The following is a 26,707-nucleotide window of genomic DNA, read 5'->3' on the forward strand; positions in this document are numbered from 1 at the left end:
GCCCCCATACTTGGGTTCACAGCACACACCGGGGTTGTGGCCCCAGATTCAGAGCAGAAAAGCCCGGGCAAGGGCCCCGACATCTCCGTTAACGCTCGCTCATCTCCCTGGAGCCAAAGCTGCTGCCCTCACCTCCTCCCAGCCGGCACCTCCCTGGAGCCTCCCTCCAAGGCCCAGGTAGGCCCATCCAAGATGAGGAATTTGGACTCAGTCTGTTTTGCCATAGATGGCAAAGACCCGTCAGCGCCGAGGGGCAGGGCAGGGACCACTGTTCAGGGCATCGTGACAGTATCAGCATCACACTGTCTCCCTCCCAAAGCACATCTCTCCCAGAGCCAACACCTGTGAGACCTGCTTCTGCCCAGGAGGAGAAGGGCCTCCTCAGTGCCTAGGATGCCAAGGGAACTGCTCCTTCCGTGGTACTTTCTAGAAGAGTCTGAAGTATTCTAGGAAAATGACTGTACTTCCTGTTCTCTCCTCCTACCCCTGCCTGGGGCATTTTTCCTCCATCTTCCAGCCACAGGGCTCCCTCACTCCCTCTTGGGATTCTGTCTCCAAGCCTCACGATTGTCTCAACTTTAACTGGGGAGCCAAAGAGGCCCACTCGGCAGGAGGACCACGCATCACACATGGTTTTCGGCTCCTGTGTCCACGCCGAGCGCTCCTGATGCATGTGTGGTTGAAGCCTCATGGGGGAGTGGACTGGCTTCTCACCCTGCCTGTCACGTGGGGAATCTCTCCATGGCAGGCCGGAAACTTTGGCCTCCAGTGTATCTCAAGTTAAAACTAAAGATTTACTCTGGGGAGGCCTATAAGAATAGGACAGAGAGTGTGTGCATGAGTGTGGCATGTGTGTATGTGTGTGTGTGTGTGTGTGTGTGTTGTGGGCTGAATTGTGTCCCCCCAAATTCCTATGTTGACGTCCTAACCTTCAGGACCTCAGATGTGACTGTATTTGGAGACAAGACCTGTGAAAATGTAATTAAGGTTAAATGAAGTCATTGGAGTGTGTCCTAATCCACAATGACTGCTGTCCTTGTAAGAAGAGGACATTAGGCACACAGAGGGAGGACTGTGTGAGGACACATGGAAGAGAAGACGGCCATCTACAGGCCAAGCAGAGAGGTCTCAGGAGAAACCAACCCGCCAAAGCCTTGATGCGGACGTCTAGCCTCCAGAATTGGGAGGAAATAAATTTCTGTCATTCAAGCCATTCGGCCTGAGGTACTTTGTTCTGGCAGCCTGAGCAGTGTGTCTGCGTGTCTGTGTGTGTGCAGTGCTATCTCAAATCTTGCTAGCTCTCCACCAGAGATAAATCAATGTGAACTGCTTCTCCAATGTGAATAAATCCTTTGGAGTCTTAGGAAATCCTTCTCTCAGCCATCCTCTCAAGGCACTCCCTAGCACCTTGGGTTTTCATTACAAAATGAAATGGTTGTTTCCATGATTTTTCTTCTCTTCCACTTTAGACTCCTAAGTGGGGGCCTTTGCTTATACATTTCAGGTTGAGGGCTGGGGAGATGAGAAAAAAGAGGGGAGTGAGGGAAGAGAGATTTCATCCTCCAAAAAGTGAATAATATTTTCCATTCGCTTACTTCACTCTGAATAAAAAAAAAGAAATGTGGACTAGACAGAGGGAACTCTAAACTCCGTGCTCCCCAAGCCAACAGCATCCTCGGGGGACATGCAGGCCAGGATCTGGGAGGAAAGAGCACACTAGTTAGATGTGTTACTCTAGCCCTGCCTTCTGGGTTACATCGGGCCTCTTAGCAAGTAATTGTGAATGTCATTAAGGTTGTGTCCCATTTCAGTGAGGGCCCCATGAAACATATTTTATGATTCAAAACTTTGTACACTGAAAGTTTAATATGTTCCTGCTGTTTTTAACGTCTCTGATTTTTTTTACTATATGATTATGTTTAATAAATGTATCAGAAAAAATTAGAAACAGGCTTTCTTCCCCCCCGTAAACAAATTGAGGGTAAATTTTGTTAATTTGAAGAAGAAAAAGACAAAATCAATCTTATCTTATTGGTTAAAGGAGGGTCAATGGAAAATAGACCAGCCAGGAGGGACTGGGTCTTAGGGTTGCATTAATTTTACACCGATGTTTCTCTGCCTCCCTGAATGGGGAAAAACCCACGTATTTGGGCAGCTGGTGCGTGTGAGACTCACTGCACCCTTTCCTGTGACAGCCGTGATTGGGGTGGGGTCTTCTGAGAGCCCAGCTGATGATGGATGTTCTGATGGAGGTGATGACAAGTTGTCCCGCCCTGTCCTGTGTGCTTTGGGGTGACCCTGCACTCTCAGGGCTTATGAACTGGGGGGAGTGGGTGGGAGGGAATTCTTTCGTGGGTCCCATAACCAAATGTACACTGAGGGTCTCGCGTTGCAGGCACTATGGCACACACTGCGAACCACAGACACGGTCCTGTCCTCAGGAGAGAGAAAGGCATTGGTCAGGTAGACAAATAAAACAGGTAATTTAAACATCTGTGGTAAGTGCAGAAAAGACAAGATCTGAGTTCCATGAGGAAAGAATAAACAAGAAAAACCTCTTCTAATCTAGATGCCAGAGAAAGTTTTCAGGGCTTAACTTGGAACCGTAAAGAAGAGAAATGGAGACAGCGTGATCCAGATGAGAGAACAGCGTGTGCAAAGACTCTGTGGCCAAGAAGGAGCACGGAATGTTCAGGACTGGAAAGAAGGTTGGGTTGGAGGTGATGAGTCAGAAGAGCAGCCCAAAGGTAAGGTTGGAAACAGGTGTCAAGTGACTTGGGACCTCAAAAGGCATTTTGGGGATTCATTTTATGTTAGTTAAGGTGCAAAGTCATAAGATAATTTTAATCTTTGGAGTAAGATGACTTGTGATTTTAAAAGACAGCTCTAGGACTTCCCTGGTGGCGCAGTGGTTAAGAATCTGCCTGCTAATGCAGGGGACACAGGTTCAAGCCCTGGTCCGGGAAGATCCCACATGCCGCAGAGCAACAAAGCCCGTGTGCTACAACTACTGAGCCCGCGTGCCGCAACTACTGAAGCCCGTGAGCCTAGAGCCTGTGCTCCGCAACAAGAGAAGCCACCGCAATGAGAAGCCCACGCACCGCAACGAAGAGTAAGCCCCCGCTCGCTGCAAGTAGAGAAAAGCCCATGCACAGCAACGAAGACCCAATGTAGCCAAATAAATAGATAAATAAAAGACAGCTCTAGCTGCTGAGTGATCACAGCCCACAGGAGGCGAGAGAGAAGGGGTTGGACTAGTTGGCTACGATGGGAGACCTGGGTGGCCTGGAGTCAGAGAGAGAAGGGGTTGGACAGGGCTGGGTGCGTGCATGAGAAAGAGAAAGTCCAGGCCACATGAATGGCAGGTGTATGGTGTGGTGTTTACCGAGTCGGAGCATCCTGGCAGAGAAGCATGTTTGTGCGGAAAGATCAAACGTTCATATCTGTAAATGTAAATGAATCGGAGAGACATCCAAGTGGCCTGGCCAAAATGAAGGCGAGATACAAGATTCTGCAGATGCAAAAAGATGTCTGGGATGGAGATATAGAGTCCTCACTATGTAAGTCTTCAAAACCAGTGGAAGGGACAGAATTATCAAGAATGTAACTACACAGGGAAGAGAGGACCCAGGCTCATGTTATGGAAAATGCCAACATTCTGAGGTCAGGCAGAGGAAAACCGGCAGAGGAGACTAAGAAGACAAAAAAGCAGAAAGAAAGTTGAGAGTATGGTGTCCTGAAAGCTTGGGAGAAGGGTGCATCCAGGAGGGGTCAACCACGATGAATGATCCTGGGAGCTCAGGTAGGTGAGGACCCAGAAGGATCCTTTGGGCTGAGCCTCAGGGAATCAATGCTGACTGGCCCAAAACAGTTTAAGTAGCATGGAGGAGGGGAAGCCAGATTTGCTTGGGACATCTGTCACTGGCAATATGGCAGGTGAGATAGTCTTTAACAAAAACTAAGTCTCCACTAGAAACCACTGAAAATATGCTTGATAGAATATTTTTTTAAAAATCATTTTGATGTATATCAAAGTGGTAAAGAGAAATACTCAGAGGCCGAACTCAGTGAGAGAGCATGAGTCCAAAATGGGGAGCAGGTGTTGAGGCCAGGTAAGAAGTTATACAAAGACATGTGTATAAATGCAGTCCTCTGGAAAACAATGCCTACCAAGGGTTAAGTGAGAAAACACCATCCCTCACTTAAGAAGATATGGAGGAAATTTGCTAGTCTCAGCTCTGGCTGTGAGTGGAGGGGGAGAAACATGTCTGCTGAGAATTTTTACCATGGTCTGCATTCCTATGACTCTGGGGCCAGAATCCATATGACGCCCTGAAAGCTCCAAGCAAAGGAGCTAGTTCAAAGTGAGTTGAAGTCTCCAGGCATCTGGCGGAGGTAAATGCAGATCCTTTCTGGCCTGAAAGAACTACCAAGATACAGTTCCAAAATTCATGGGCTCAAGAAAAAAGAATCACAAAAAGCAAGGGAAAGTAAAGGACAATCAGAAGAGATAGATAACAATCAACAGAATCAAAACTGTAGAGGTAACAGATATTAATATTAGACTACTACACCAAGAAGGAGATAAAATAAGAACATGAAGAGAGAGTCTTCAAAATAACAATGGCCTAAAATTTTTCAAAATTATCAAGTGACACAAGTCCATGTACTGAGCAATCCCAAATGACCCCAAATAGGAAAAATAAAAAACAAATCATACCTAGATACATTATAGTGAAACCATAGATCACCAAAAATAAAATAAAGTATCTTAAAAGGAGTAGAGAGAAAAACTACAATTAAACAACCGATTCCTCAGCATCAAGGGAATCCAGAATAATAGTAAAAACTTCAAGGGCTGAGAGAAAATAACTGTCAACCATGAATTCTATCCTTAACAGTACTTAGCCTTTCAAGACTGAGGATGAAATAAAGACACATTCAGACAAAGAAAAATTAGGTTTACTGCTACAGACCCACACTCTTCTGAAGAAAGTACTCTGTGAACAAGGAAAATGAAGAGATGCAAGAAGGAATTGTGAGCAAAGAAATTGGTAAAAAGTGGTAGTTCTAGAGAAACCCTGATTCTATATAATAATAAATATGATGGCTAATGCATGGGATTAAAAACCGTAGGACTAAAGTAATGGACAATAATACTGTAGAAGGTGGAGCTGGTGATTAGTGAAAGCAATCAAAGCTCTCATATTGTTGGGAGAATGGAAAAATAATGATTAATTTTAGACTTTGTATGTTAAATGTACATACTCCAACTGCTAGTGACCACAAAATGAACATAATAGAATGAAAAGCGGAAGAGAGAAGAAAGAAAAGAGGAAAAAAACAATAAATCTGAAAGAAAGTGAGAAGCCTAAACAAGCAGAGATAAAACACAACCAAAGAAAGCAAGGCATAAGATGGAAGAAATGAATACAAATATATCAGCAATGACAGTAAATATTTAGACTACACAGATAAAAATGAGGTTGTCGGACTTCCCTGGTGGCGCAGTGGTTAAGAATCCGCCTGCCAGTGCAGAGAACACGGGTTCGAGCCCTGGTCCGGGAAGATCCCACATGCCGCGGAGCAACTAAGTCCGTGCGCCCCAACTACTGAGCCTGCACTCTAGAGCCCACGTGCCACAACTACTGAGCCCGCGAGCCACAACTACTGAGCCCGCAAGTCACTACTACTGAAGCCCGCATGCCTAGAGCCCATGCTCTTCAACAAGAGAAGCCACCACAATGAGAAGCCTGCACACCACAACGAAGAGTAGCCCCGCCCGCCGCAACTAGAGAAAGCCCACGTGCAGCAACAAAGACCCAACTCAGCCAAAAATTAAATAAATAAATAAATAAATTTTGTTTAAAAATGAGGTTGTCAGAGCAAATTAAATTTAAAAACCAGGTAAGTGTTATTGATAAGAAACATAAATGCACCACACTAACACACACTAATGTAAAAGGATCTAACAAATACCAACTAAATGGAAGCTTTTGTTCTTATAACTAATATTGGACAAAATACATTTTAAGACATTACTAGAGCTAAAGAGAGTCACTACAGGAGGACCGAAGATTCAGTACACTAGGAACATAGGACAGTTCTAAATTTGTAAACATCTACTAACACAACTTGAAAACAGTGAGACCAAAATTGATAGAAACACAAGGAGACACCGACAAATCTACCATCAACAGTGGGAGATTTTAGTCCACTCAATAACTGATAAATCAGACAGACTAAAACTTCAGTAAGAATAGGGAATATTGGAATAATGCCACTAATAAGCTTGATCTATTGGTCACATTTAAAACCCTGCAGCTCATTACAGAATGCATCTTGAAGTTCACATGGAAACTGTCCATACTCTAGGTCACAAAGTAGGTCATAATAAATTTCAAAAACAATCTGTATCACACTGGCCATTTTCTCTGACTACAATGGAATTAAGTAAAAACACCAATATAATAATTATTTTTATTATGACAACAAAAATAAGAACAGTCACTAAAAAGAAGGCAGTATGTACAGTGGTTATACTTTGTAGCCAAACTGCCTGGGTTTGAATCTTGGTTCTGTTAACTCAGGATCTGTGTGATCGTGGGCAAATTGCTTAAACTCTCTGTGCCTCATTTTTCACATACAAAATATTGGGGTCATAACAGTCCTACTTTGTAAGGTTGTTGTGAAGATTATATAAGTTAAGCAATGTAAAATGTGAAGACTGGTGCCTGACACATAGTAAGAATGCAACAAAGTTTGGCTATTATTATTTTTAAATACTAGACATTAGGAAATTAAAAAAAACATACTCAGCTAATTCATGGGTCAAATAAGTCATGATGGACATTAACATATGCTTAGAATTGATAAACAGAAACTCTTACATATCAAATCATGGTTGATCAGCCAAAGCAGTATTTACCAAGAAAGTTATAAATTTAAATGTTATTAAAGTTATAATACATAATTAAAGTTATAATATTTAATATAATATCATATATAATTATAATATATTTAAATGTTTATAATAGAATTGGAGAGATGGCAAAAATTAATCGGATAACATGCAAGTTAGGGTAATAGAAGAAGAGCAAAAAAGCAAATAAACACAAAGAGAATAGGAGGAAATAAATAACGAAGACAAAAAGCAATGAAATGGAAATCCCAGATATAATCTGGAGAGGAACAACAGAACCAAAAGTTTATAATTTGAAAAAAAAAGAAAACAGATCAAGAGATAAAGGGGTGGGGAAAACAAACAATCTTAGGAGTGGCAAAGGGAGCACAACTACAGATACTGTAGAGAGAAAAAGATAAGAGGGTGTTATGAACTTTACGCCAATAAACTTTAAAAAGAAGAAGAAATGGACAAATTAGTAGGCAAATACAAATTACCAAAACAGACTCAAGAAGAAACAGAAGACAACCACTAAAGAAAGAGAATCGATGATTTTAAATGTCTAAGAAAGGAACTATGAGACCTACATGGCTTTACTGATATTTGTATGAAATATGCAAGGAACAGATCATTCCATTTTATACAAACTCTTGGAGAGAATAGAAAAAGAAGAAACACTCCCTCCCCAAGTCATTTAATGGGGGTGTTATAACTTTGATATCCAAATTAGACAAGGGCAGAACTAGGAAGGAATAACACAGGACAGCCTCTCTCATGATCACAGATGGAAAAATCCTAAATGAGTATCAGCAGACAGAATCAACAGTGAATTAAACACACACACACACACACACACACACACACACACCATGACTAAGTTGTATTTATTCCTAAACCCAAGATTTATTAAACATTAGAAAACATGTTACTGTAAATTCACCACATAAACAGATTAAAGGAGGAAAAGGTGTGATTATCTCAGTAAAATAAAGGAATGTAAATAATTCCATACAATTTAGATCCATTCATAATTTTAAAACCAAACGAAAAAAACGAGTACACACACAAACACACAAAAGCCTCTTCATAAACTAAGGGTAAAACATACCTGCCTTACCGTGATAAAGAATATCAGCAGAATAGCCACACCAATAACACCCTTAATGGTGAAAAAGTAAGCAAATGCCCGTTAAAGTCAAGAATAAAATATAGGTGCCCGTTATCAACCACTTCTTTAACCATTGCATTGCATGAGAAGCTCTGGCCACTTCAATGATATGACAAAGAAATAAATGTCAATAATTGTGAAGGAAGAAACAAGCTATCATTTTTCACAGGGAATATGACTACGATCATAGGAAACGCGAAAGAACCACAAACAGATTATCAGGATTGTTATGACAGTTTAACAAGGTCGTTGGATATAAGATCCATATACAAAAATTCAACTCCATTTCTATACACCAGCCTGAAAGGATTAGTTAGGAAATATTTTAAAAGCTATCACATGTACTATAACAGACATCTGCTCAGCTACTGTCTGAGAACTGTCTTACCACCCATACACGTGGGGCATCTGCAGGCATGTTCATGATCTGTGACCCCATTCCCTAACCAAAAATGTCTGAGTTGGGAAGGACACCAACTCCAGCTGAGCCAGGGATTCAGCACTGAATCTATGAGACACCATCTCAGAGAGTAGCTAGAATGGAGATACTATAAACTCCACAGCCAAAGGGCAGCCACATGTGCAGAGGAGCACGGAGAACGGACAGACACCAGAGAAGCAAAGCCTGAGACTATGCCCCCAAGGGAAGGAGAAACCAAGAGCAGAGCTGCCTCTACTCTAGACTCCTTCCAAGTTCCTGGTCCTCATGAGACCTGGATTCCAGAAGACATCTCTCTCTCTCTTAAAATATATTCTCCTTTCTTACTTGAGCAAGTTTGTAATGGGTCTCTCTTACTTGCATCCAAAAGAATCTTAACTGAGATGATCACAAATTCAGAAGTCAACTTGTGAAGCTTCATTTTTTTCCCCATTCATATTTCCTTGATGTGATAGAGTGAATCCTTCTCAGGAGTTATGAACCCTCTCAAGGGAGGGGAAAATGAGAATACAGTAGATTCAAAATTTGGCAAATTGGCCCAGGATGGATGCCAGCTCTATCCATATCATATGTCTGGATGCTATCCATTGCATATAAAATTTATAATTGCCTTCTTTACGCCCTTAAGAAGTTTGGGCTGAGATCTTCAAAGGAACGTTGCCAATAAAATGGATCGTCCTTGGGTCATTTTAGTAATCTCTCTTTTCTTTATCAGTGATGAGGGTCAGTTTTACTACCTGTTACTTCCAACTCTAATTTGCTTGACAAGATAAGACCTATGAACATAAGACACTCACAAATATGACATGTGGATGTTCTCCCTAGGAGATGATTTTTTTCCAGTGACCAGAAGCTAACAACAAAACACAGAGGCTTGTTTACAAATTGTGGATAATGTTAAATGAGGGCTAAGTGTAGAACATTGATTATCATGGGACCCAGGGGCCAGAAACAAAGGTATCCTCTCCCTCCCCCAGAAAAAAAGCAAGGTCCAGAATTAGGGATAAAAGGCTAGGATTTGGAAAACCTGAATTAGAACCCCTGTCCCCAACTTTCACTAGATCTGGAGAAACAGCATCTACCTCTGGTCTTAATTCCTCCACCCATGTGGACAATTATTCCCACTCATAGGACTGTTGGAGGATTAAAGGTGGCCACATCTACACAGGTCCTGGCACTTTACCTAGCAGGGACTCAGGAATGTCAGGGAGTCAGGAATGGAAACCTCTTTTGAACAATAAGAGCCAAGTGCTCTAATCTTGGAGCAAGATTCTTTCAAAATTGAGAAATAACGAATCATCATAAAGTGTTTTTTTATTGTGCTGTCTTTCTAAATCCCTACAATCAGAAAGTGACAGCAGAGATGAACAGAAGCCTAGGACTTAATCTGGAGCCCCAGAACTGGGATTCTTCTTGAAGGCTCTCAGTCTGTCCAGAGAAAGGGGTCTTTGGTCTATGAAATGGAAAGGGAGGGAGTTGGTCAGAGACTCGTTGGTGCCCTAGAAAAATTAGGCTGGAGCTGAGCAAAGGGTCTGGCTGATTAAGCTGTTACAGTAACCACTGAGACGGCCCTTCTATTGAGGTCAACACTTGGGCCCCAGCCAGTCCCTTCTTAGGAGGTTTGCCAGATCAGGCCCTGGATCCTTTCTGAGTATGGGCTGAACCCTTTCTACTCTGCTACCCAGTTACTTGGTGTTATGGCTTAATTTCCCCCTACCCTGCCCACATATGCATTCCTAGCCAGCTGGACCCATGACCCTCAGACTTAGAATCCTCCACCAGCACCACTAGCTACACATGGCCCAGGCACAAGCCAGGAGTTTTCTTGGCTCTGTTTCTCCTTATGAAATTGGATGGGGAGCAAAATGGTATCTGCCATGTTAGGCTGACCTGCCGATCTGTTTTGAGAGATACATGTCTAGGCGATTGCTGTGAAAAGCTGAGCCTTTAAACAAACACTATCTATTGTATTCCAGGGAATAGCAAATCTGCAGCATCCAGGATGGAGAGAGGCCCTCGAATGACTGTCCTTCTTGTACCTGCCTGCCTGCCTGTCTCCCTGCACTGAGCCCATCTTGTCTGGAGCCCACTTTGCCTTCTAGAAGAGCTTCAAGTCCTCCTTGGGGTTGGGAACTGGCCCCCTGAGCTCTTAGATTTTTGAGTCTCGTTTTCCTAGTTCTTCTGGCTCTTGTTTGGTCACCAGCACTCTTAGCTGCCTGCATTTGGAGACCATATATCCTTCCTAGTCTGCAGCACCCCAGGAAACCAGGAACCACATGTGAGAGTCAACTAGCAGGAGCGGGCTCCTAGCGGAGGCCAGCCAGGCTCCTTCAGGAGTAGAGTGAGGGCTTGAGCTTCAGCACATGGACTTCGTGTCATCTCTTCGGGATTCTCAGAGTTCTGTTTTGCTTATTTCAGGCCTTGGCTGTGTTCCAAGAAATGGCTGATGCCAGATAAACGAGGTGGTGGTGCATCTCCCTGAGGATCCAGTCTTGGGACTAAGTCCACTGAATAACCACGGGGCTCAGCATCACACCACTTTTTTTTCTTTAATTTATAAACACTTGTAATTGTTTCAGTGTTCTCTTGTGCAATCTTTAAAATATAATGATTCTGTCATTGTCCAGCTGGATTATATCTCCAAACAGCAAACAGCAGCTCCGTGTCTAACATGAAAGGAACAGTCGATGTGTGTTTGCTGATAACCTTATCATCATGCTGGGTCAGAGATATCTTCTAAGACTTTATCTTGCTCCAATTTTGTCCACATATTTCTTTATGCTGCTTCAGCCAGTTCTGCTCTCCCATGTGGCATTCGGGGATACACTGAGGAGAAACGGGGCAGCCTGGGGACAGAGATGAGAAGGCGCCCACGGAGGGGCCCAAATGGAGGGGGGACCTAAAGTCCTGCAGTGGAGACTGATTCTGAGGACCCAGTGAGCCCAGGGGTGGCGTCTTTCAGTGTTGGACGGCACAGCCCCAGGCCATCCAGGTACAGGTAACACTCAAGGCCCAAGGGATACTGTAGAAGGTCGCTGTGAAGAATTTGGCTGTGCAGGGCCAAGGTCAGCAGCTGGGGCTGCAGCTCTACGGGGGTTGGGCGGGGCGGCCCACAGTGGGGACCATGCAGCCTGTGCTGGCCCCAGGCTTGTCTTTGCAGACGCTGATGCTTTGGAGTCAGATTTGCTGAGAATCTGACTTGCCTCCAGGGTCCAAGGCTGCACCCTGAAGAGCCCCAAGCAGGCAGCTCCCATGCAGGTCGAATGTGTCAGGGTCGGGGACGGGGAGGGAGAAGGGGAGAGAGTTGGGACCCTTCAAGGTAATCACATCCAGGAAGAAGGAAGAGGAGAGTCAAGTATTTACTGAGTGCCTACCATGCGCTAGGCTTTAAGAGAGAAGGAAACTGAGACTCCCAGGGGTAAGGCCCAAGGTCACAGCATCCTGACCTTGAGATTCCACCCCTTCCGTGACGAGGTGCCCCCGCACCACTCAGAATGCCCTCTCCATGAAATGGTCCCACATGAATCAGAAATGGAATCCAGGGTTCTCTTTCCCACTCCTCACTCAGCCGATTGTAGGAAATTCAATCTGGGTTTGCTTGGATGTGGAGAAAAGAGGCCATGTGCAAGTTCAGTTAAGTATCAACAGCCTGAAGATTTGGTTGACCCCATCAATCCTTTTTTTTTTTTTTTAATAAATTTATTTATTTATTTATTTATGGCTGTGTTGGGTCTTCGTTGCTGCGCATGGGTTTTCCCTAGTTGCGGCGAGCGGGGGCTACTCTTCGTTGCGGTGCGTGGGCTTCTCATTGCGGTGGCTTCTCTTGTTGCGGAGCACGGGCTCTAGGCGCATGGGCTTCAGTAGTTGTGGCACGTGGGCTCAGCAGCTGTGGCTCACAGGCTCCAGAGCGCAGGCTCAGTAGTTGTGGCGCGCGGGCTTAGTAGTTGTGGCTCACGGGCTCTAGAGCGCAGGCTCAGTAGTTGTGGCGCACGGGCTTAGTTGCTCGGGGCATGTGGGATCTTCCCGAACCAGGGCTCGAACCCGTGCCCCCTGAATTGGCAGGCGGATTCTTAACCACTGTGCCACCAGGTAAGTCCAGACCCCCATCAATCCTTAAAGAAAGAAGGTGAGAAGCAAAGGAAGCAGAGGAACTGAGTCACGTGACTCCTCCGAGCCGCAGAGTCTGTTCTCCGCGTTCCCACCAGGCAGGTGAAGGGTTTTCAACACGTCCAAACCAGGCCGGTGGATTCTCCGCTTACACGCCGACGTTAGAAGCCACAACGCAGACCAGACCACATGTAAGCACGGGAACAGTACACGGCTGCACCAGGAACACGCGCTGCCCCCGCCAGCTCCCGTTCCAGCCCCTCCCTGACTCACTAAGGAGGTTTGGGGTCATTGAGCCACATCTCGCCACACTTCCCTCAGCTCCACAACAGAGGGAAAGAGCAGGGAATCACCTCAGAGGGTCTGGGAGGAAAAGAAGGTTCTGGACCTGCCAGCCAACCTCCATCCTGATCATCTCTGCCTTTTAATTGGGGTATTTGCATTTAAAGTGTTTATTAATATGGTTAGGTTTACATCTGCCATCTGGATATTTGTTTTCTATTTGAACAATCTCTTTATTCTCCCATATTTCCTCTTTTTCTGCCTTCTTTTGGATAAGCTTAGTATTGTTATAATTCCATTTTAACTCTTTGGTTGGCTACTTGGCTACAAGTTTCGGTTTTATTATTTTAGTAGAAGCTTTAGGATTTATAGTATAAATCTGCAACTTATCACAGTCTACTTCCAGGTAGGTGATACTGTAGCACTTCATTTACAGTACAAGAACCTTACAATAGCACACTTCTTTTTCTCCCCTTCTGTCCTTGCTGTTATTGCTATCATACATTTTTACTTTTACATAAGTTATAAACCTCACACTATGTTGTTATGACTTTTGTTTAAAGAGATTTAAATACTAAAAAAATTTTATATATTGACACATTTAGTTACTATTGACATTTTTGGCGCTTTTCATTCCTTTGTGCAAACCCATACTTCTATCCAATATCATTTTCCTTCTGCATGAAGAATTTCCTTTAATATTTCTTATAGTAAAAGCCTGTTGGTGATAAATCCCCTCAACTTTTGCAAGTCTGAAAATGTCTTTATTATGCCTTCTTTTTTTTGGAAACATAATTTTGCTGAGTATAGAGCTTTAGATTATTTTTCTTTTTAGTACTTTAAAAATGTTGCTCCAACGTTTTCTTGCTTGCATTTTTTCCAATAAGAAATCTGTCATCCTTACCTTTGTTCTTTTATACATAAAATTTCTTTTTTTCTCATTTGTGAGTCTTAAGGTATTCCAGACTGGCTGGTGGGAAAACGCACTATTCCCAGCCCCGTGTGAGCACCGGATACTGTTCCCTCTTATCTTTTTTTTTTAATAAATTTTATTTATTTATTTATTTATTTTTGGCTGCATTGGGTCTTCGTTGCTGCGTGGGCTTTCTCTAGTTGCAGCGAGCAGGGGGCTACTCTTCCTTGTGGTGTGCAGGCTTCTCATTGCTGTGGCTTCTCTTGTTGTGGAGCACGGGCTCTAGAGCACCCAGGCTTCAGTAGATGCGGCTCGTGGGCTCAGTAGTTTCGGTGCACAGTAGTTGTGGCACATGGGCTTAGTTGCTCCACGGCATGTGGGATCTTCCCGAACCAGGGCTCGAACCCGTGTCCCCTGCCTTGGCAGGCGGATTCTTAACCACTGCCCCACCAGGGAAGTCCCTGTTCCCTCCAATCCTTTTGGGTGATTCCTTCCGCAGCCTCGAGTGGTTTCCTCACCCTTATGCAATAGTCAGTGTCAACAGAATGATCGCAGGGGACTGGCTGTAGGTCTCTGAGTTCTCTGTCTGGTTCTTTATCCTGTGAATTCTAGATGTGTGGGTCTCCCTGGACTCTCAGCTCCATGGGCTCTGCCTTGGTTTCCCCTCGTGAGGCATGGCATGGAAACACCTGCAAGGCAGTAAACAGGGGCAGTTGTAGGGTTCATCTGGTTGATTTCCTCCCTCTCCGAGATCACTGTTCCTCACTGCCTGACATCCAGCATCTCGCCAACTGTTTAGTTCATACATATCGTCCATTTTTTTAGTTGTTTCAGTCAGGAGGGTGTATCTGCTTGCCTGTTACTCCAACTTGGTCAGAAACAAAAGTCCGCTAATGCTCATTTGACTGAAACCTTGGGGCCTCCCAGTTGCATGCAGTGTACAGTGTGCACCCCTCACATGTCCTGGCCCTCAAGACAGGGAATATGTACATAGTACACTGCTCCACACATAGAAAGAACTTAGACACACTTAACAATGACTCTTAACCAGCAGTCATTAAGGCAACGGAGTGACTGCATGAACATGAATTATGAAAGTTCCAACCAGTGTTCAACTGAGAATCTGATTTTGGAAAAAAATTTCTTGTTTTGCATGAAATCTCATTGAGCCCAGGCTTTATGCACAAAACGTGACAGACTTTGCTGAAAAGGTAGAGAGAGTTAGAAAAAACTTAAGCTGGGAAACAAAGGAGTTAAAAGACGGAAATATAGTTCAATTCCAAAGTTCACTTCTGTTTGTACTCTGTGTATATATCCACTTCACTGCTAAGGGCTACTACTGCAACATTCAGGGAAGGCAGTGATTGCCAAGGCTCTTGTAGGAACAGCCAACCTAAGACTTTCTCATGACTTCCTGACACACAGTGATGATGTTATTCAAATCGACCACCAAGTGCTATGGAAACACTGATTTATGAAGAGAAAAACTCTCAGAATCCAAAAGTTTCCATGGAACAGATGAACAGCAGCAATGCTGGGATCGTGAACTCTCGCCTGGTCCAAATGCTGGAGGCTGCTGGGCATTGAGTCTTCCCCTCAGATCCAAGACGGGGCAGCAGCCAGCAAGAACTGATCACTTTCTGTCAGTGTCTGTGCTTAGGAGATATTGAAAGGCCTTGATCTCTTTCCCACTTACAGATACATAATCTTAAACCCTAAAGGGCCAAATTAGTAGCGTTCCGGTGAAAACGGAATTATCAGATTTGGGTCTTAGCAGAAGCCACCCCACAGACTGAGCTAGAAAATATATTCCCCTGAAAGCCCAGCTTCTTTATATCACTGTGGACACACTCTGCTGAGGTGCAGCTCTCAACTCTATATAGCAAGGTCCTTTTTTGATCTGTGAGTCTAGGTTGCGTTGTGAAAATTACAGGCTATGACCCACTAGCAGGTCATGAAATCAGTTTAATGCATCATGACTAGCTTTTCTTAAAATGACATAAAATTAAAAGAAAATACTAGAGCACTAGATCACAATAGTGAAATGAGTACTGTTTCATGAAATTTATCTTTTTGATTTTGTGTATATGTGTTTGTAAATACGGGGTGGTACTAAAAATTGTACCCTTTTCTATAGGTCACGGTCAAAAGAATTTGAAAGCCAGTAGTCCTGCAACTATTAAGATTCTGTGTTCAACTCCTGGCAGAAATGGGAACTAGTATAACCTTTGGTGACAATACAAATATAATTTAAATAATTGATCTCAAGGAAACAATCACAGGTATGTGGGAAGAAAGTTTGCGACTAAAATGTTGTCTATAGTGTCATTTGTAATAAAGAAAAATTTGACATACACTAAAGAATTAGTTGAATAAAGTATGGTGCATCTACATGATAAATGGTACCAGCCGTTAAAACTTCACTGCAAAGAAATGATCGGAAGGGGTATCCATATCAACTCATAGATGAAAAGGAGAGGTTATAAAATTTTAAACACATATGTACACAATGCATAGAACGAATATAGTGCAAATGATAGCAATCATCCCTGGGAAAGTATAATTGTGGGATTTATTTACTTTCTTCTTTGTGTCTTTGTAGTTTCAAAAATTTCTACAATTGATATGCACCACTTCTGTAATTGGTGAAAATAATACAAGAAATGTGATTTCAAATATGCTTTCCTCGGCAAAGAAGCTGCCTTCCACAGACATTGCTCACTTCAAGCAATAGTAACAAACATGAAAGTTAGCAGTCAACAGAAACGGATTTAAACAGGGTGTATGTTTAAAGTAGAGGCAAAAATTAGGTGCCAGATGTAGTCATATCTTGATAAATTGTACAATGATTTCCCATCCCAGCCCTCTTCTCAAGTCCCTGTTTCCTAAACTACTCAACAAATGAACCATCAGAATGGGTCTGTACAGGCTTTAGAGCCGATAAACAGCACCCTGCTTCTGAATATGAGTAGCCTCAAGGCAATGCCAGTGTTCTTTGTCTCCAAATACTTAACAATAGAGTCAGATGTTTAAATAAAATGTTCAAGGTAAAAAGTAATAATAAAGCAAGGAAAGACCAAAGGGGCCAAGTTTTGTGGATTAATCTTAACTCCTAAGGGTAAGAAAGAAAAATGGAGGCACAGGGCAGTCATTTATTTAGTCAGTCCATCTGTCCATCAGTCCATCTGTCTGATGGACATCAGTCTGTCTATCAGTCTATCATTCAGTCTGTTTAGTCAGTCAACAGCTGCTTACTGATACTCCCCACTATAGTCAGAAGTAGGGCTGTGGTGATCAAAGACTTGGTCCCGGCCCGTTTGTAATAGGGAAGAACAAATCTGACTCCATATTGGATCTGTTCTTTCACTTTAACCTTTGTATTCTACTGTTTTTGCTACAAGTTAAGAATGTTGCTTACAGCCTGAAAATATACAGGATAGCCCATTCGCAAGGCTCCGACCTTTAAAGGTATAACACTTTCCCACTCATATAAGAGATAAGAAGTTGCAGAACAGAGAATAACATTTGTCTTGTGGAAGGTTTACAGGAACTTCGTGACCTGACCTACAAGGACAGCTGCAGGAACAAAGGATTCTGACACCAAGAAGTTTGCAACAACTAACCACACCCCCTCCCATTTTAGTATAAAAGAAGCCTGAATTCTAACTCAGGTAAGATGGTTCTTTGGGACACGAGTCCACCATCTTCTCGGTCTGCTGGCTTTCTGAATAAAGTTGCCATTCCTCCCTTGCACCTTCACCTGAACCCAGCCCATGCCTGTCCCAGTGTCCCTAGATGTGCCACACACTCCCACACCTTCACCTGTGTGCAGGTATCCCTTTATCCAGCAGGTCCTCAGACCCCCATCTCGAAGCCTCTCGTTCATCCTCTAAATTGCTAAAATGACACTGCTCAGGGACTGCCCCCGCCCCCCGCCAGATGTCACTGAGTCCTCCCAGCCCCAGCTGCTACACAGGACCTGCCATACCAGTCTGGGCTCTGTATCCATCTTTACGATGGCAAGCAAAACAGACCATGTGGTATTTTTTTTTCTCCAAATCCCCAGGGTAAGCACACCATAAAGATGTCAACTGCTGCTTCCTGGGTTCACACGTGAAGCATTTTATGCTCATCATCTTGCATAACTTGACCTTCACAACCACTACAAAGGAGAGCTTATCCTCATTTTATATATGGGGAAAATGAGGCATAGTGAAGGGAAAAACTTTCCTGTGGTCACGCCCAGGGTTGCTGGCTTCAAACCCAGTAAATGTGTGTTGAAATACATTTTTTTGAAGCAAGACCTACTTAGACCTATGGGCCATGAAAAAGGTCGTTTTCAGTACCATCTCGGGAGCTCCCAGACATTCACACTTCACTCCTGGAGACCTCCTGCCTGCAGAAGATGCGGTGTTTGTAAATATAACTTAGAACAATTAGAAGATGCTCATGCTTTTCTTTCAACAAATATTTATGTCTCTACGAATAGCCTTGGGCTAGGTGTTGGGTGGATATGGGGGTGGAGAGGAAAAGGGAAGGAACAGAAATGGAAATCAAGGCCCTCTGCATCCGTCGCTGAGGAGCTACTGGGAAACAAAGCCTCATGAGGCAGCAGTGCCCGGTGGGATTACAGGCCTGGCATCCAGCCTGGAAGAGCAGCCCTCCACGGTCAGGTTCTTTTCCATAATATGGTGGGTGAAGGGGTCATTTCTGCACTGCCGGTCAGTGCTTGGCAACAAAGGAGGGCATGACCCGGCAGGGCCACTGGATGGATGGAAACCAGCCCCTTGGCAGGGGCCTCACACGTGTCAGGTCACTTAAGGTCATTATAAGCCATCGCTCCCAGCTGCCTCAGAGGACCTACACTCCTGGTCCAGCTGCGCCCCAGCGCCAGCTGTCACTTTATTCCCTATCCTCCTTCTTTTCCAGGCAGACCCCGACATCATGCCCACTGGAAAAGCAAGCATGTCCCCCACCATCACAGACACAGTATGCACGCCTGACTAACCAAGGTCCCCTTCACCATGTGCACATCCTTACTCAGCCACTGCGAGAGAAGTGACCACGGTGACTCTCAGATTAAAGGACACAGGAGGCTCCCAGTCCCATCCCCATCGTTCATGTGGGAGAAACCTTGGGCTCTGCCGGTGGTGAAGGCCCAGCCCCTCCTCGCCCCTCCATGGACCCCGACTCTGATGCTCTGATGCCGGGCTCTCCAGAAACTCATCCTCCCCTTTTATTCTCTACAACCACCCTTGACTTGCTCTTGACCCCTTCTCACTGAGGCTAAAATTCTTCAGCCTCCCCTTCAGGTTCAGAGCTGCTGTTGTTAGGCAAATATTCTGTCAAGTTCAAGATGGAATTCAGGCCCAAGGCCCAAGAGGGGCTCCCTCCTCCCTGCTCTTCCTGCAGTGCCTGCTTCTGGCCCACATGACGATGAGGCGGTGTGGTCCCTGGGGGTCACCCACACAGCATTGTCATCTGGGGCTGAACCTCAGATGCCATCAGAGCTGATGTCTGCAGCCGTGCAATGCCACCGAGTCACAGGTCCACAACCACACATCCCCCACATCCTGTCCTCAGAGACCCCACTTGGGTCCCCTTTCTCACCAGCCCTGGGCTCCCACAGGGATGCAGAGACTCTGGCATCCTGCATCCCGCAGGCGCCTCCACTCTCAGGATTGTAGAGGAATAGAGCACAGATCCCAGCTGTCCTCAGTCCCCTCGACTCTGCAAAGATTCATACTGGGGTTTCTCATATCTCACACCCCTCACTGCTCAATCTGGTCTGAGGCTTGGGCTGGGGACACTCTAGACACTCTCTAAATGCTTGGCATATCCCCATTTGCCTCCTTCCCAGGGTAGAAACCCCTGGGGTCATTCCTGCCTTCTCCCCAAGGGATTTAAAAACTGGAGCAGAGCTTTGGTCATCTGACCCCCACTGGCCCTTTCCTATACTCTCAACAACCACCACCACCAAGTTTCATGACATTTACCGCGGGCCTCCACGGGCCAAGCATTTTACAAGCATGGTCCGCATCAGTCCTCGCAGCATCCAAGAAGGTGGACGTGCACAGGTGACAAAATTAAGTAATGCATCCAGGGTCACAAGGGAAGGTGGGAATTCCATCTGGTTCCAAAGCCCACTGGCCACACGGTCAGCCCCCACACGTGTAACCACACAGACCCTGCAGGATTGGGGGCCCGCGGGGGCTCACCAGGCCTCCAGTGCAATCTCGGCAGTCCTGCAGGCAGCCGATGTTCTCCCAGGTACTGTAGGCCTTCAGCCCCGCCACCAGCACCTGCAGTGGGCGACTGCCGACAAGCTCCTAACCTCGGAAGATGTCCTCGTCCAGAAGGATGCTGGCCTACCTGTGAGACAATCAGAGACCTGTGATGGATGCATTAGTGTCCCCAGCACATGTGCTCATAAGGGATATTGCTCTCATAATGTCTTTGTCTGCGTTTTGGTGTCGGGGTGCTCCTAAAATTCATTTTCCCTTTTCTTTTCTGAAAGAGTTTGTGTAAAATCAGTATGTTTTCTTTTCTTCCATATTTGGTTGATTTCACCAGTAATGCCAGACAAAGCTATTCAGGTTTTCTGTTTCTTTCTGTGCCACTTTTGGTACTATGTATCTTTCAAGAAATTTGTCAATTTCATATATGTTGTCAAATATATTGGCATTACATTGACATTACATCAATAACAATAACAATGATATTTAATTTTATTTATCCTTTCAGTGTCTGTAGGATCTATAGTGATGCCTTCTCTTTTATTCTAGATACTGATAATTTGTGTCTTTTTCTGGATCATTCTAGCTAAATATCTTTCAATTTTATTCATTTATTGAAAGAAGAAAAACAGTTTTGGGCTTTATTTTTTTCCCATTCTTTGACCATTTCTTATTTCATTGATTTCTGCTCTCATTTTTATTATTTGCTCTACTTTCTTTGTGTTTAACTTGTTCCTCTTTTTCTAGCTTCTTAAAATAGAAATTTACACCACTGTCTTTAGCCTTTTCTTCTTTTCTAATGTAAGCATTTAAAGGTATACGTTTTCCTCTGAGCACTGCTTTAGTTGCTTACCACAAATTTTGATATGCTGTGTTTCATTTTCATTTTATTCTAAATATTTTCTAATTTCCCTGTGATTTGTTCTTTGACCTATGAATTATGTGTGTTGTTTAGTTTCCTAATATGTAAGGATTATTCCAGATATTTGTCTGTTATTAATTCTTAATTTAATTTCACCCTAATCAGAGAACATATTTTGTATGATTTCAGTCATTATAAATCTACATGGTCTGTCTTGATAAATGTTCTATGCGCACTTCAAAAGAATGTGTATTCTGGGGAGCTTCAAGATGGCAGAGGAGTAAGACGGGGAGATCACCTTCCTCCTCACAAATACATCAGAAATACATCTACACGTGGAACAACTCCTACAGAACACCTACTGAACGCTGGCAGAAGACCTCAGACCTCCCAAAAGGCAAGAAACTCCCCACGTACCTGGGTAGGGCAAAGGAAAAAAGGAAAAACAGACAAAAGAATAGGGATGGGACCTGCACCAGTGGCAGGGAGCTGTGAAGGAGGAAAGAGACTTTTTCTTGCCTCTTTGTTTCCTGGTGCGCGAGGAGAGGGGATTCAGAGCGCCGCTTACAGGAGCTCCGGAGACGGGCGCAAGCCGCGGCTATCAGCGCGGACCACAGAGACGGGCATGAGACGCTAAGGCTGCTGCTGCCGCCACCAAGAAGCCTGTGTGCAAGCACAGGTCACTGTCCACACCTCCCGTCGCAGGAGCCTGTGCAGCCCGCCACCACCAGGGTCCCGTGATCCAGGGACAACTTCCCCGGGAGAACGCACAGCACACCTCAGGCTGTGCAACGTCACGCTGGCCTCTGCTGCTGCAGGCTCGCCCCGCATCTGTCCCCCTCCCTCCCCCCCGCCCGAGTGAGCCAGAGCCCGCGAAGCAGCTGCTCCTTTAACCCCGTCCTGTCTGAGCGAAGAACAGACACCCTCAGGTGACCTACACGCACAGGCGGGGCCACATCCAAAGCTGAACCCCGGGAGCTGTGGGAACAAAGAAGAGAAAGGGAAATTTCTCCCAGCAGCCTCAGAAGCAGCGGATTAAAACTCCACAATCAACTTGATATACCCTGCAGCTGTGGAATACCTGAATAGACAACGAATCATCCCAAATTGAGAAGGTGGACTTTGGGAGCAACGATATATATATTTTTTTCCCTTTTTCTCTTTTTGTTAGTGTGTATGCGTATGCTTCTGTGTGTGATTTTGTCTGTATAGTTTTGCTTTTACCATTTGTCCGATGGTTCCGTCTGTCCGTTTTTTTTTTCTTCTTTTTTTTAGTATAGTTTTTAGTGCTTGTTATCATTGGTGGGTTTGTTTTTTGGTTTGGTTGCTCTCTTCTTTCCGTCTTTTTTTTAATTACTTTAAAAAAATTTTTTAAATAATTTTTTATGTTAATAACTTTATTTTATTTTATTTTATTTTATCTTCTTCTCTCTTTCTTTCTTTTTTTTCCCTCCCTTTTATTCTGAGCCGTGTGGATGACAGGCTCTTGGTGCTCCAGCCAGACATCAAGGCTGTGACTCTGAGGTGGGAGAGCCAAGTTCAGGACATTGGTCCACAAGAGACCTCCCAGCTCCATGTAATATCAAACAGCGAAAACCTCCCAGAGATCTCCATCTCAACGCCAAGACCCAGCTCCACTCAACGACCAGCAAGCTACAGTGCTGGACACCCTATGCCAAACAACTAGCAAGAAAGGAACACAACCCCACCCATTAGCAGACAGGTTGCCTAAAATCATAATAAGGTCACAGACACCCCAAAACACACCACCAGACGTGGATGTGCCCACCAGAAAGACAAGATCCAACCTCATCCACCAGAACACAGGCACTAGGCCCCTCCACCAGGAAGCCTACACAACCCACTGAACCAAACTTAGCCACTGGAGGCAGACACCAAAAACAACGGGAACTATGAACCTGCAGCCTGCGAAGAGGAGACCCCAAACACAGTAAGCTAAGCAAAATGAGAAGACAGAGAAACACACAGCAGATGAAGGAGCAAGGTAAAAACCCACCAGACCTAACAAATGAAGAGGAAATAGGCAGTCTACCTGAAAAAGAATTCAGAATAATGATAGTAAAGATGATCCAAAATCTTCTAAAGAGAATGGAGAAAATACAAGAAACGTTTAACCAGGACCTAGAAGAACTAAAGAGCAAACAAACAGTGATGAACAACACAATAAATGAAATTAAAAATTCTCTAGAAGGGATCAATAGCAGAATAACTGAGGCAGAAGAACGGATAAGTGACCTGGAAGATAAAATAGTGGAAATAACTACTGCAGAGCAGAATAAAGAAAAAAGAATGAAAAGAATTGAGGACAGTCTCAGAGACCTCTGGGACAACATTAAACGCACCAACATTTGCATCATAGGGGTGCCAGAAGAAGAAGAGAAAAAGAAAGGGACTGAGAAAACATTTGAAGAGATTATAGTTGAAAACTTTGCTAATATGGGAAAGGAAATAGTTACTCAAGACCAGGAAGCACAGAGAGTCCCATACAGGATAAATCTAAGGAGAAACATGCCAAGACTCATATTAATCAAACTATCAAAAATTAAATACAAAGCAAAAATATTAAAAGCAGCAAGGGAAAAACAACAAATAACACACAAGGGAATCCCCATAAGGTTAACAGCTGATCTTTCAGCAGAAGCTCTGCAAGCCAGAACGGAGTGGCAGGACATATTTAAAGTGATGAAGGGGAAAAACCTACAACCAAGATTACGCTACCCAACAAGGATCTCATTCAGATTTGACAGAGAAATTAAACCCTTTACAGACAAGCAAAAGCCAAGAGAATTCAGCACCACCAAACCAGCTTTACAATAAATGCTAAAGGAACTTCTCTAGGCAGGAAACACAAGAGAAGGAAAAGACCTACAATAACAAACCCAAAACAATTAAGAAAATGGTAATAGGAACATACATATCAATAATTACCTTAAATGTAAATGGATTAAATGCTCCAACCAAAAGACATACACTGGGGGCTTCCCTGGTGGCGCGGTGGTTGAGAGTCTGCCTGCCAATGCAGGGGACACGGGTTTGAGCCCTGGTCTGGGAGGATCCCACGTGCCGCGGAGCGACTAGGCCCGTAAGCCACAATTGCTGAGCCTGCGTGTCTGGAGCCTGTGCTCCGCAATGGGAGAGGCTGCGATAGTGAGAGGCCCGCGCACCCCGATGAAGAGTGGCCCCCACTTGCCGCAGCTAGAGAAGGCCCTCGCACAGAAACGAAGACCCAACACAGCCATAAATAAATAAATAAACCCAAAGTTTAAAAAAAAAAAAAGACATACACTGGCTGAATGGATACAAAAACAAGACCCGTATATATGCTGTCTACAAGTGACCCACTTCAGACCTAGGGACACATACAGACTGAAAGTGACGGGATGGAAAAAGATATTCCAAGCAAATGGAAATCAAAAGAAAGCTGGAGTAGCAATTCTCATATCAGACAAAATAGACTTTAAAACAAAGACTATTACAAGATACAAAGAAGGACACTACATAATGATCAAGGAATCAATCCAAGAAGAAGATATAACAATTATAAATATTTATGCACCCAACATAGGAGCACCTCAATACATAATGCAAATACTAACAGCCATAAAAGGGGAAATCGACAGGAACACAATCATAGTAGGGGACTTTAACACCCCACTTTCACCAATGGACAGATCATCCAAAATGAAAATAAATAAGGAAACACAAGCTTTAAATGATACATTAAACAAGATGGACTTAATTGATATTTATAGGACATTCCATCCAAAAACAACAGAATACACTTTCTTCTCAAGTGCTCATGGAACATTCTCCAGGATAGATCATATCTTGGGTCACAAATCAAGCCTTGGTAAATTTAACAAAACTGAAATAGTATCAAGTATCTTTTCCAACCACAACGCTATGAGACTAGATATCAATTACAGGAAAAAATCTGTAAAAAATACAAACACATGGAGGTTAAACAATACACTACTTAATAACCAAGAGATCACTGAAGAAATCAAAGAGGAAATCAAAAAATACCTAGAAACAAATGACAATGAAAACACGATGACGCAAAACCTATGGAATGCAGCAAAAGCAGTTCTAAGAGGGAAGTTTATAGCAATACAATCCTACCTCAAGAAACAAGAAAAATCTCAAATAAACAACCTGATCTTACACCTAAAGCAATTAGAGAAAGAAGAACAAAAAAACCCCAAAGTTAGCAGAAGGAAAAAAATCATAAAGATCAGATCACAAATAAATGAAAAGGAAATGAAGGTAATGATAGCAAAGATCAATAAAACTAAAAGCTGGTTCTTTGAGAAGGTAAACAAAATTGATAAACCATTAGCCAGACTCATCAAGAAAGAAAGGGAGAAGGCTCAAATCAGTAGAATTAGAAACGAAAAAGGAGAAGTAACAACTGACACTGCAGAAATACAAAGGATCATGAGAGATTACTACAAGCAACTATATGCCAATAAAATGGACAACCTGGAAGAAATGGACAAATTCTTAGAAATGCACAACCTTCCAAGACTGAACCAGGAAGAAATAGAAAATATGAACAGACCAACCACAGGCACTGAAATTGAGACTGTGATTAAAAATCTTCCGACAAACAAAAGCACAGGACCAGATGGCTTCACAGGTGAATTCTATCAAACATTTAGAGAAGAGCTAACACCTATCTTTCTCAAACTCTTCCAAAATATAGCAGAGGGAGGAACACTCTCAAACTCATTCTACGAGGCCACCATCACCCTGATACCAAAACCAGACAAAGATGTCACAAAGAAAGAAAACTACAGGTCAATATCACTGATGAACATAGATGTAAAAATCCCCAACAAAATACTAGCAAACAGAATCCAACAGCACATTAAAAGGATCACACACCATGATCAAGTGGGGTTTATCCCGGGAATGCAAGGATTCTTCAGTATACGCAAATCAATCAGTGTGACACACCATATTAACAACTTGAAGGAGAAAAACCATATGATCATCTCAATAGATGCAGAGAAAGCTTTCAACAAAATTCAACACCCATTTATGATAAAAACCCTCCAGAAACTAGGCATAGAGTGTCTTACCTCAACATAATAAAGGCCATATATGACAAACCCGTAGCCAACATTGTCCTCAATGGTGAAAAACTGAAACCATTTCCACTAAGATCAGGAACAAGACAAGGTTGCCCACTCTCACCACTATTTTTCAACATGGTTTTGGACGTTTTAACCACAGCAATCAGAGAAGAAAAAGAAATAAAAGGAATCCAAATCAGAAAAGAAGAAGTAAAGCTGTCACGGTTTGCAGATGACATGATACTATACATAGAGAATCCTAAAGATGCTACCAGAAAACTACTAGAGCTAATCAATGAATTTGGTAAAGTAGCAAAATTAATGCACAGAAATCTCTTGCATTCCTATACACTAATGATGACAAATCTGAAAGTGAAATTAAGAAAACCCTCCTATTTACCATTGCAACAAAAAGAATAAAATATCTAGGAATAAACCTACCTAAGGAGACAAAAGACCTGTATGCAGAAAATTATAAGACACTGATGAAAGAAATTAAAGATGATACAAACAGATGGAGAGATATACCATGTTCTTGGATTGGAAAAATCAACATTGTGAAAATGACTATACTACCCAAAGCAATCTACAGATTCAATGCAATCCCTATCAAACGACCAATGGCATTTTTCACAGAACTAGAACAAAAAATGTCACAATTTGTATGGAAACACAAAAGACCCCGAATAGCCAAAGC

The 26,707-nt window shown here is 43.5% G+C and overlaps 1 protein-coding gene across 1 annotated transcript in view; it reads right to left on the bottom strand.

Moving 5' to 3' along the window:
- ACOXL (acyl-CoA oxidase like) overlaps positions 1 to 26,707 on the bottom strand; it is a 340,428-nt gene that overhangs the window by 158,372 nt on the left and 155,349 nt on the right. The window contains 1 exon segment of the mRNA XM_061210908.1: positions 20,032 to 20,185. Coding sequence (XP_061066891.1) covers positions 20,032 to 20,185 — 154 coding nt within the window.

Source organism: Eubalaena glacialis, chromosome 14, assembly GCF_028564815.1.
Source record: "Eubalaena glacialis isolate mEubGla1 chromosome 14, mEubGla1.1.hap2.+ XY, whole genome shotgun sequence".
NCBI lineage: Eukaryota > Metazoa > Chordata > Mammalia > Artiodactyla > Balaenidae > Eubalaena > Eubalaena glacialis.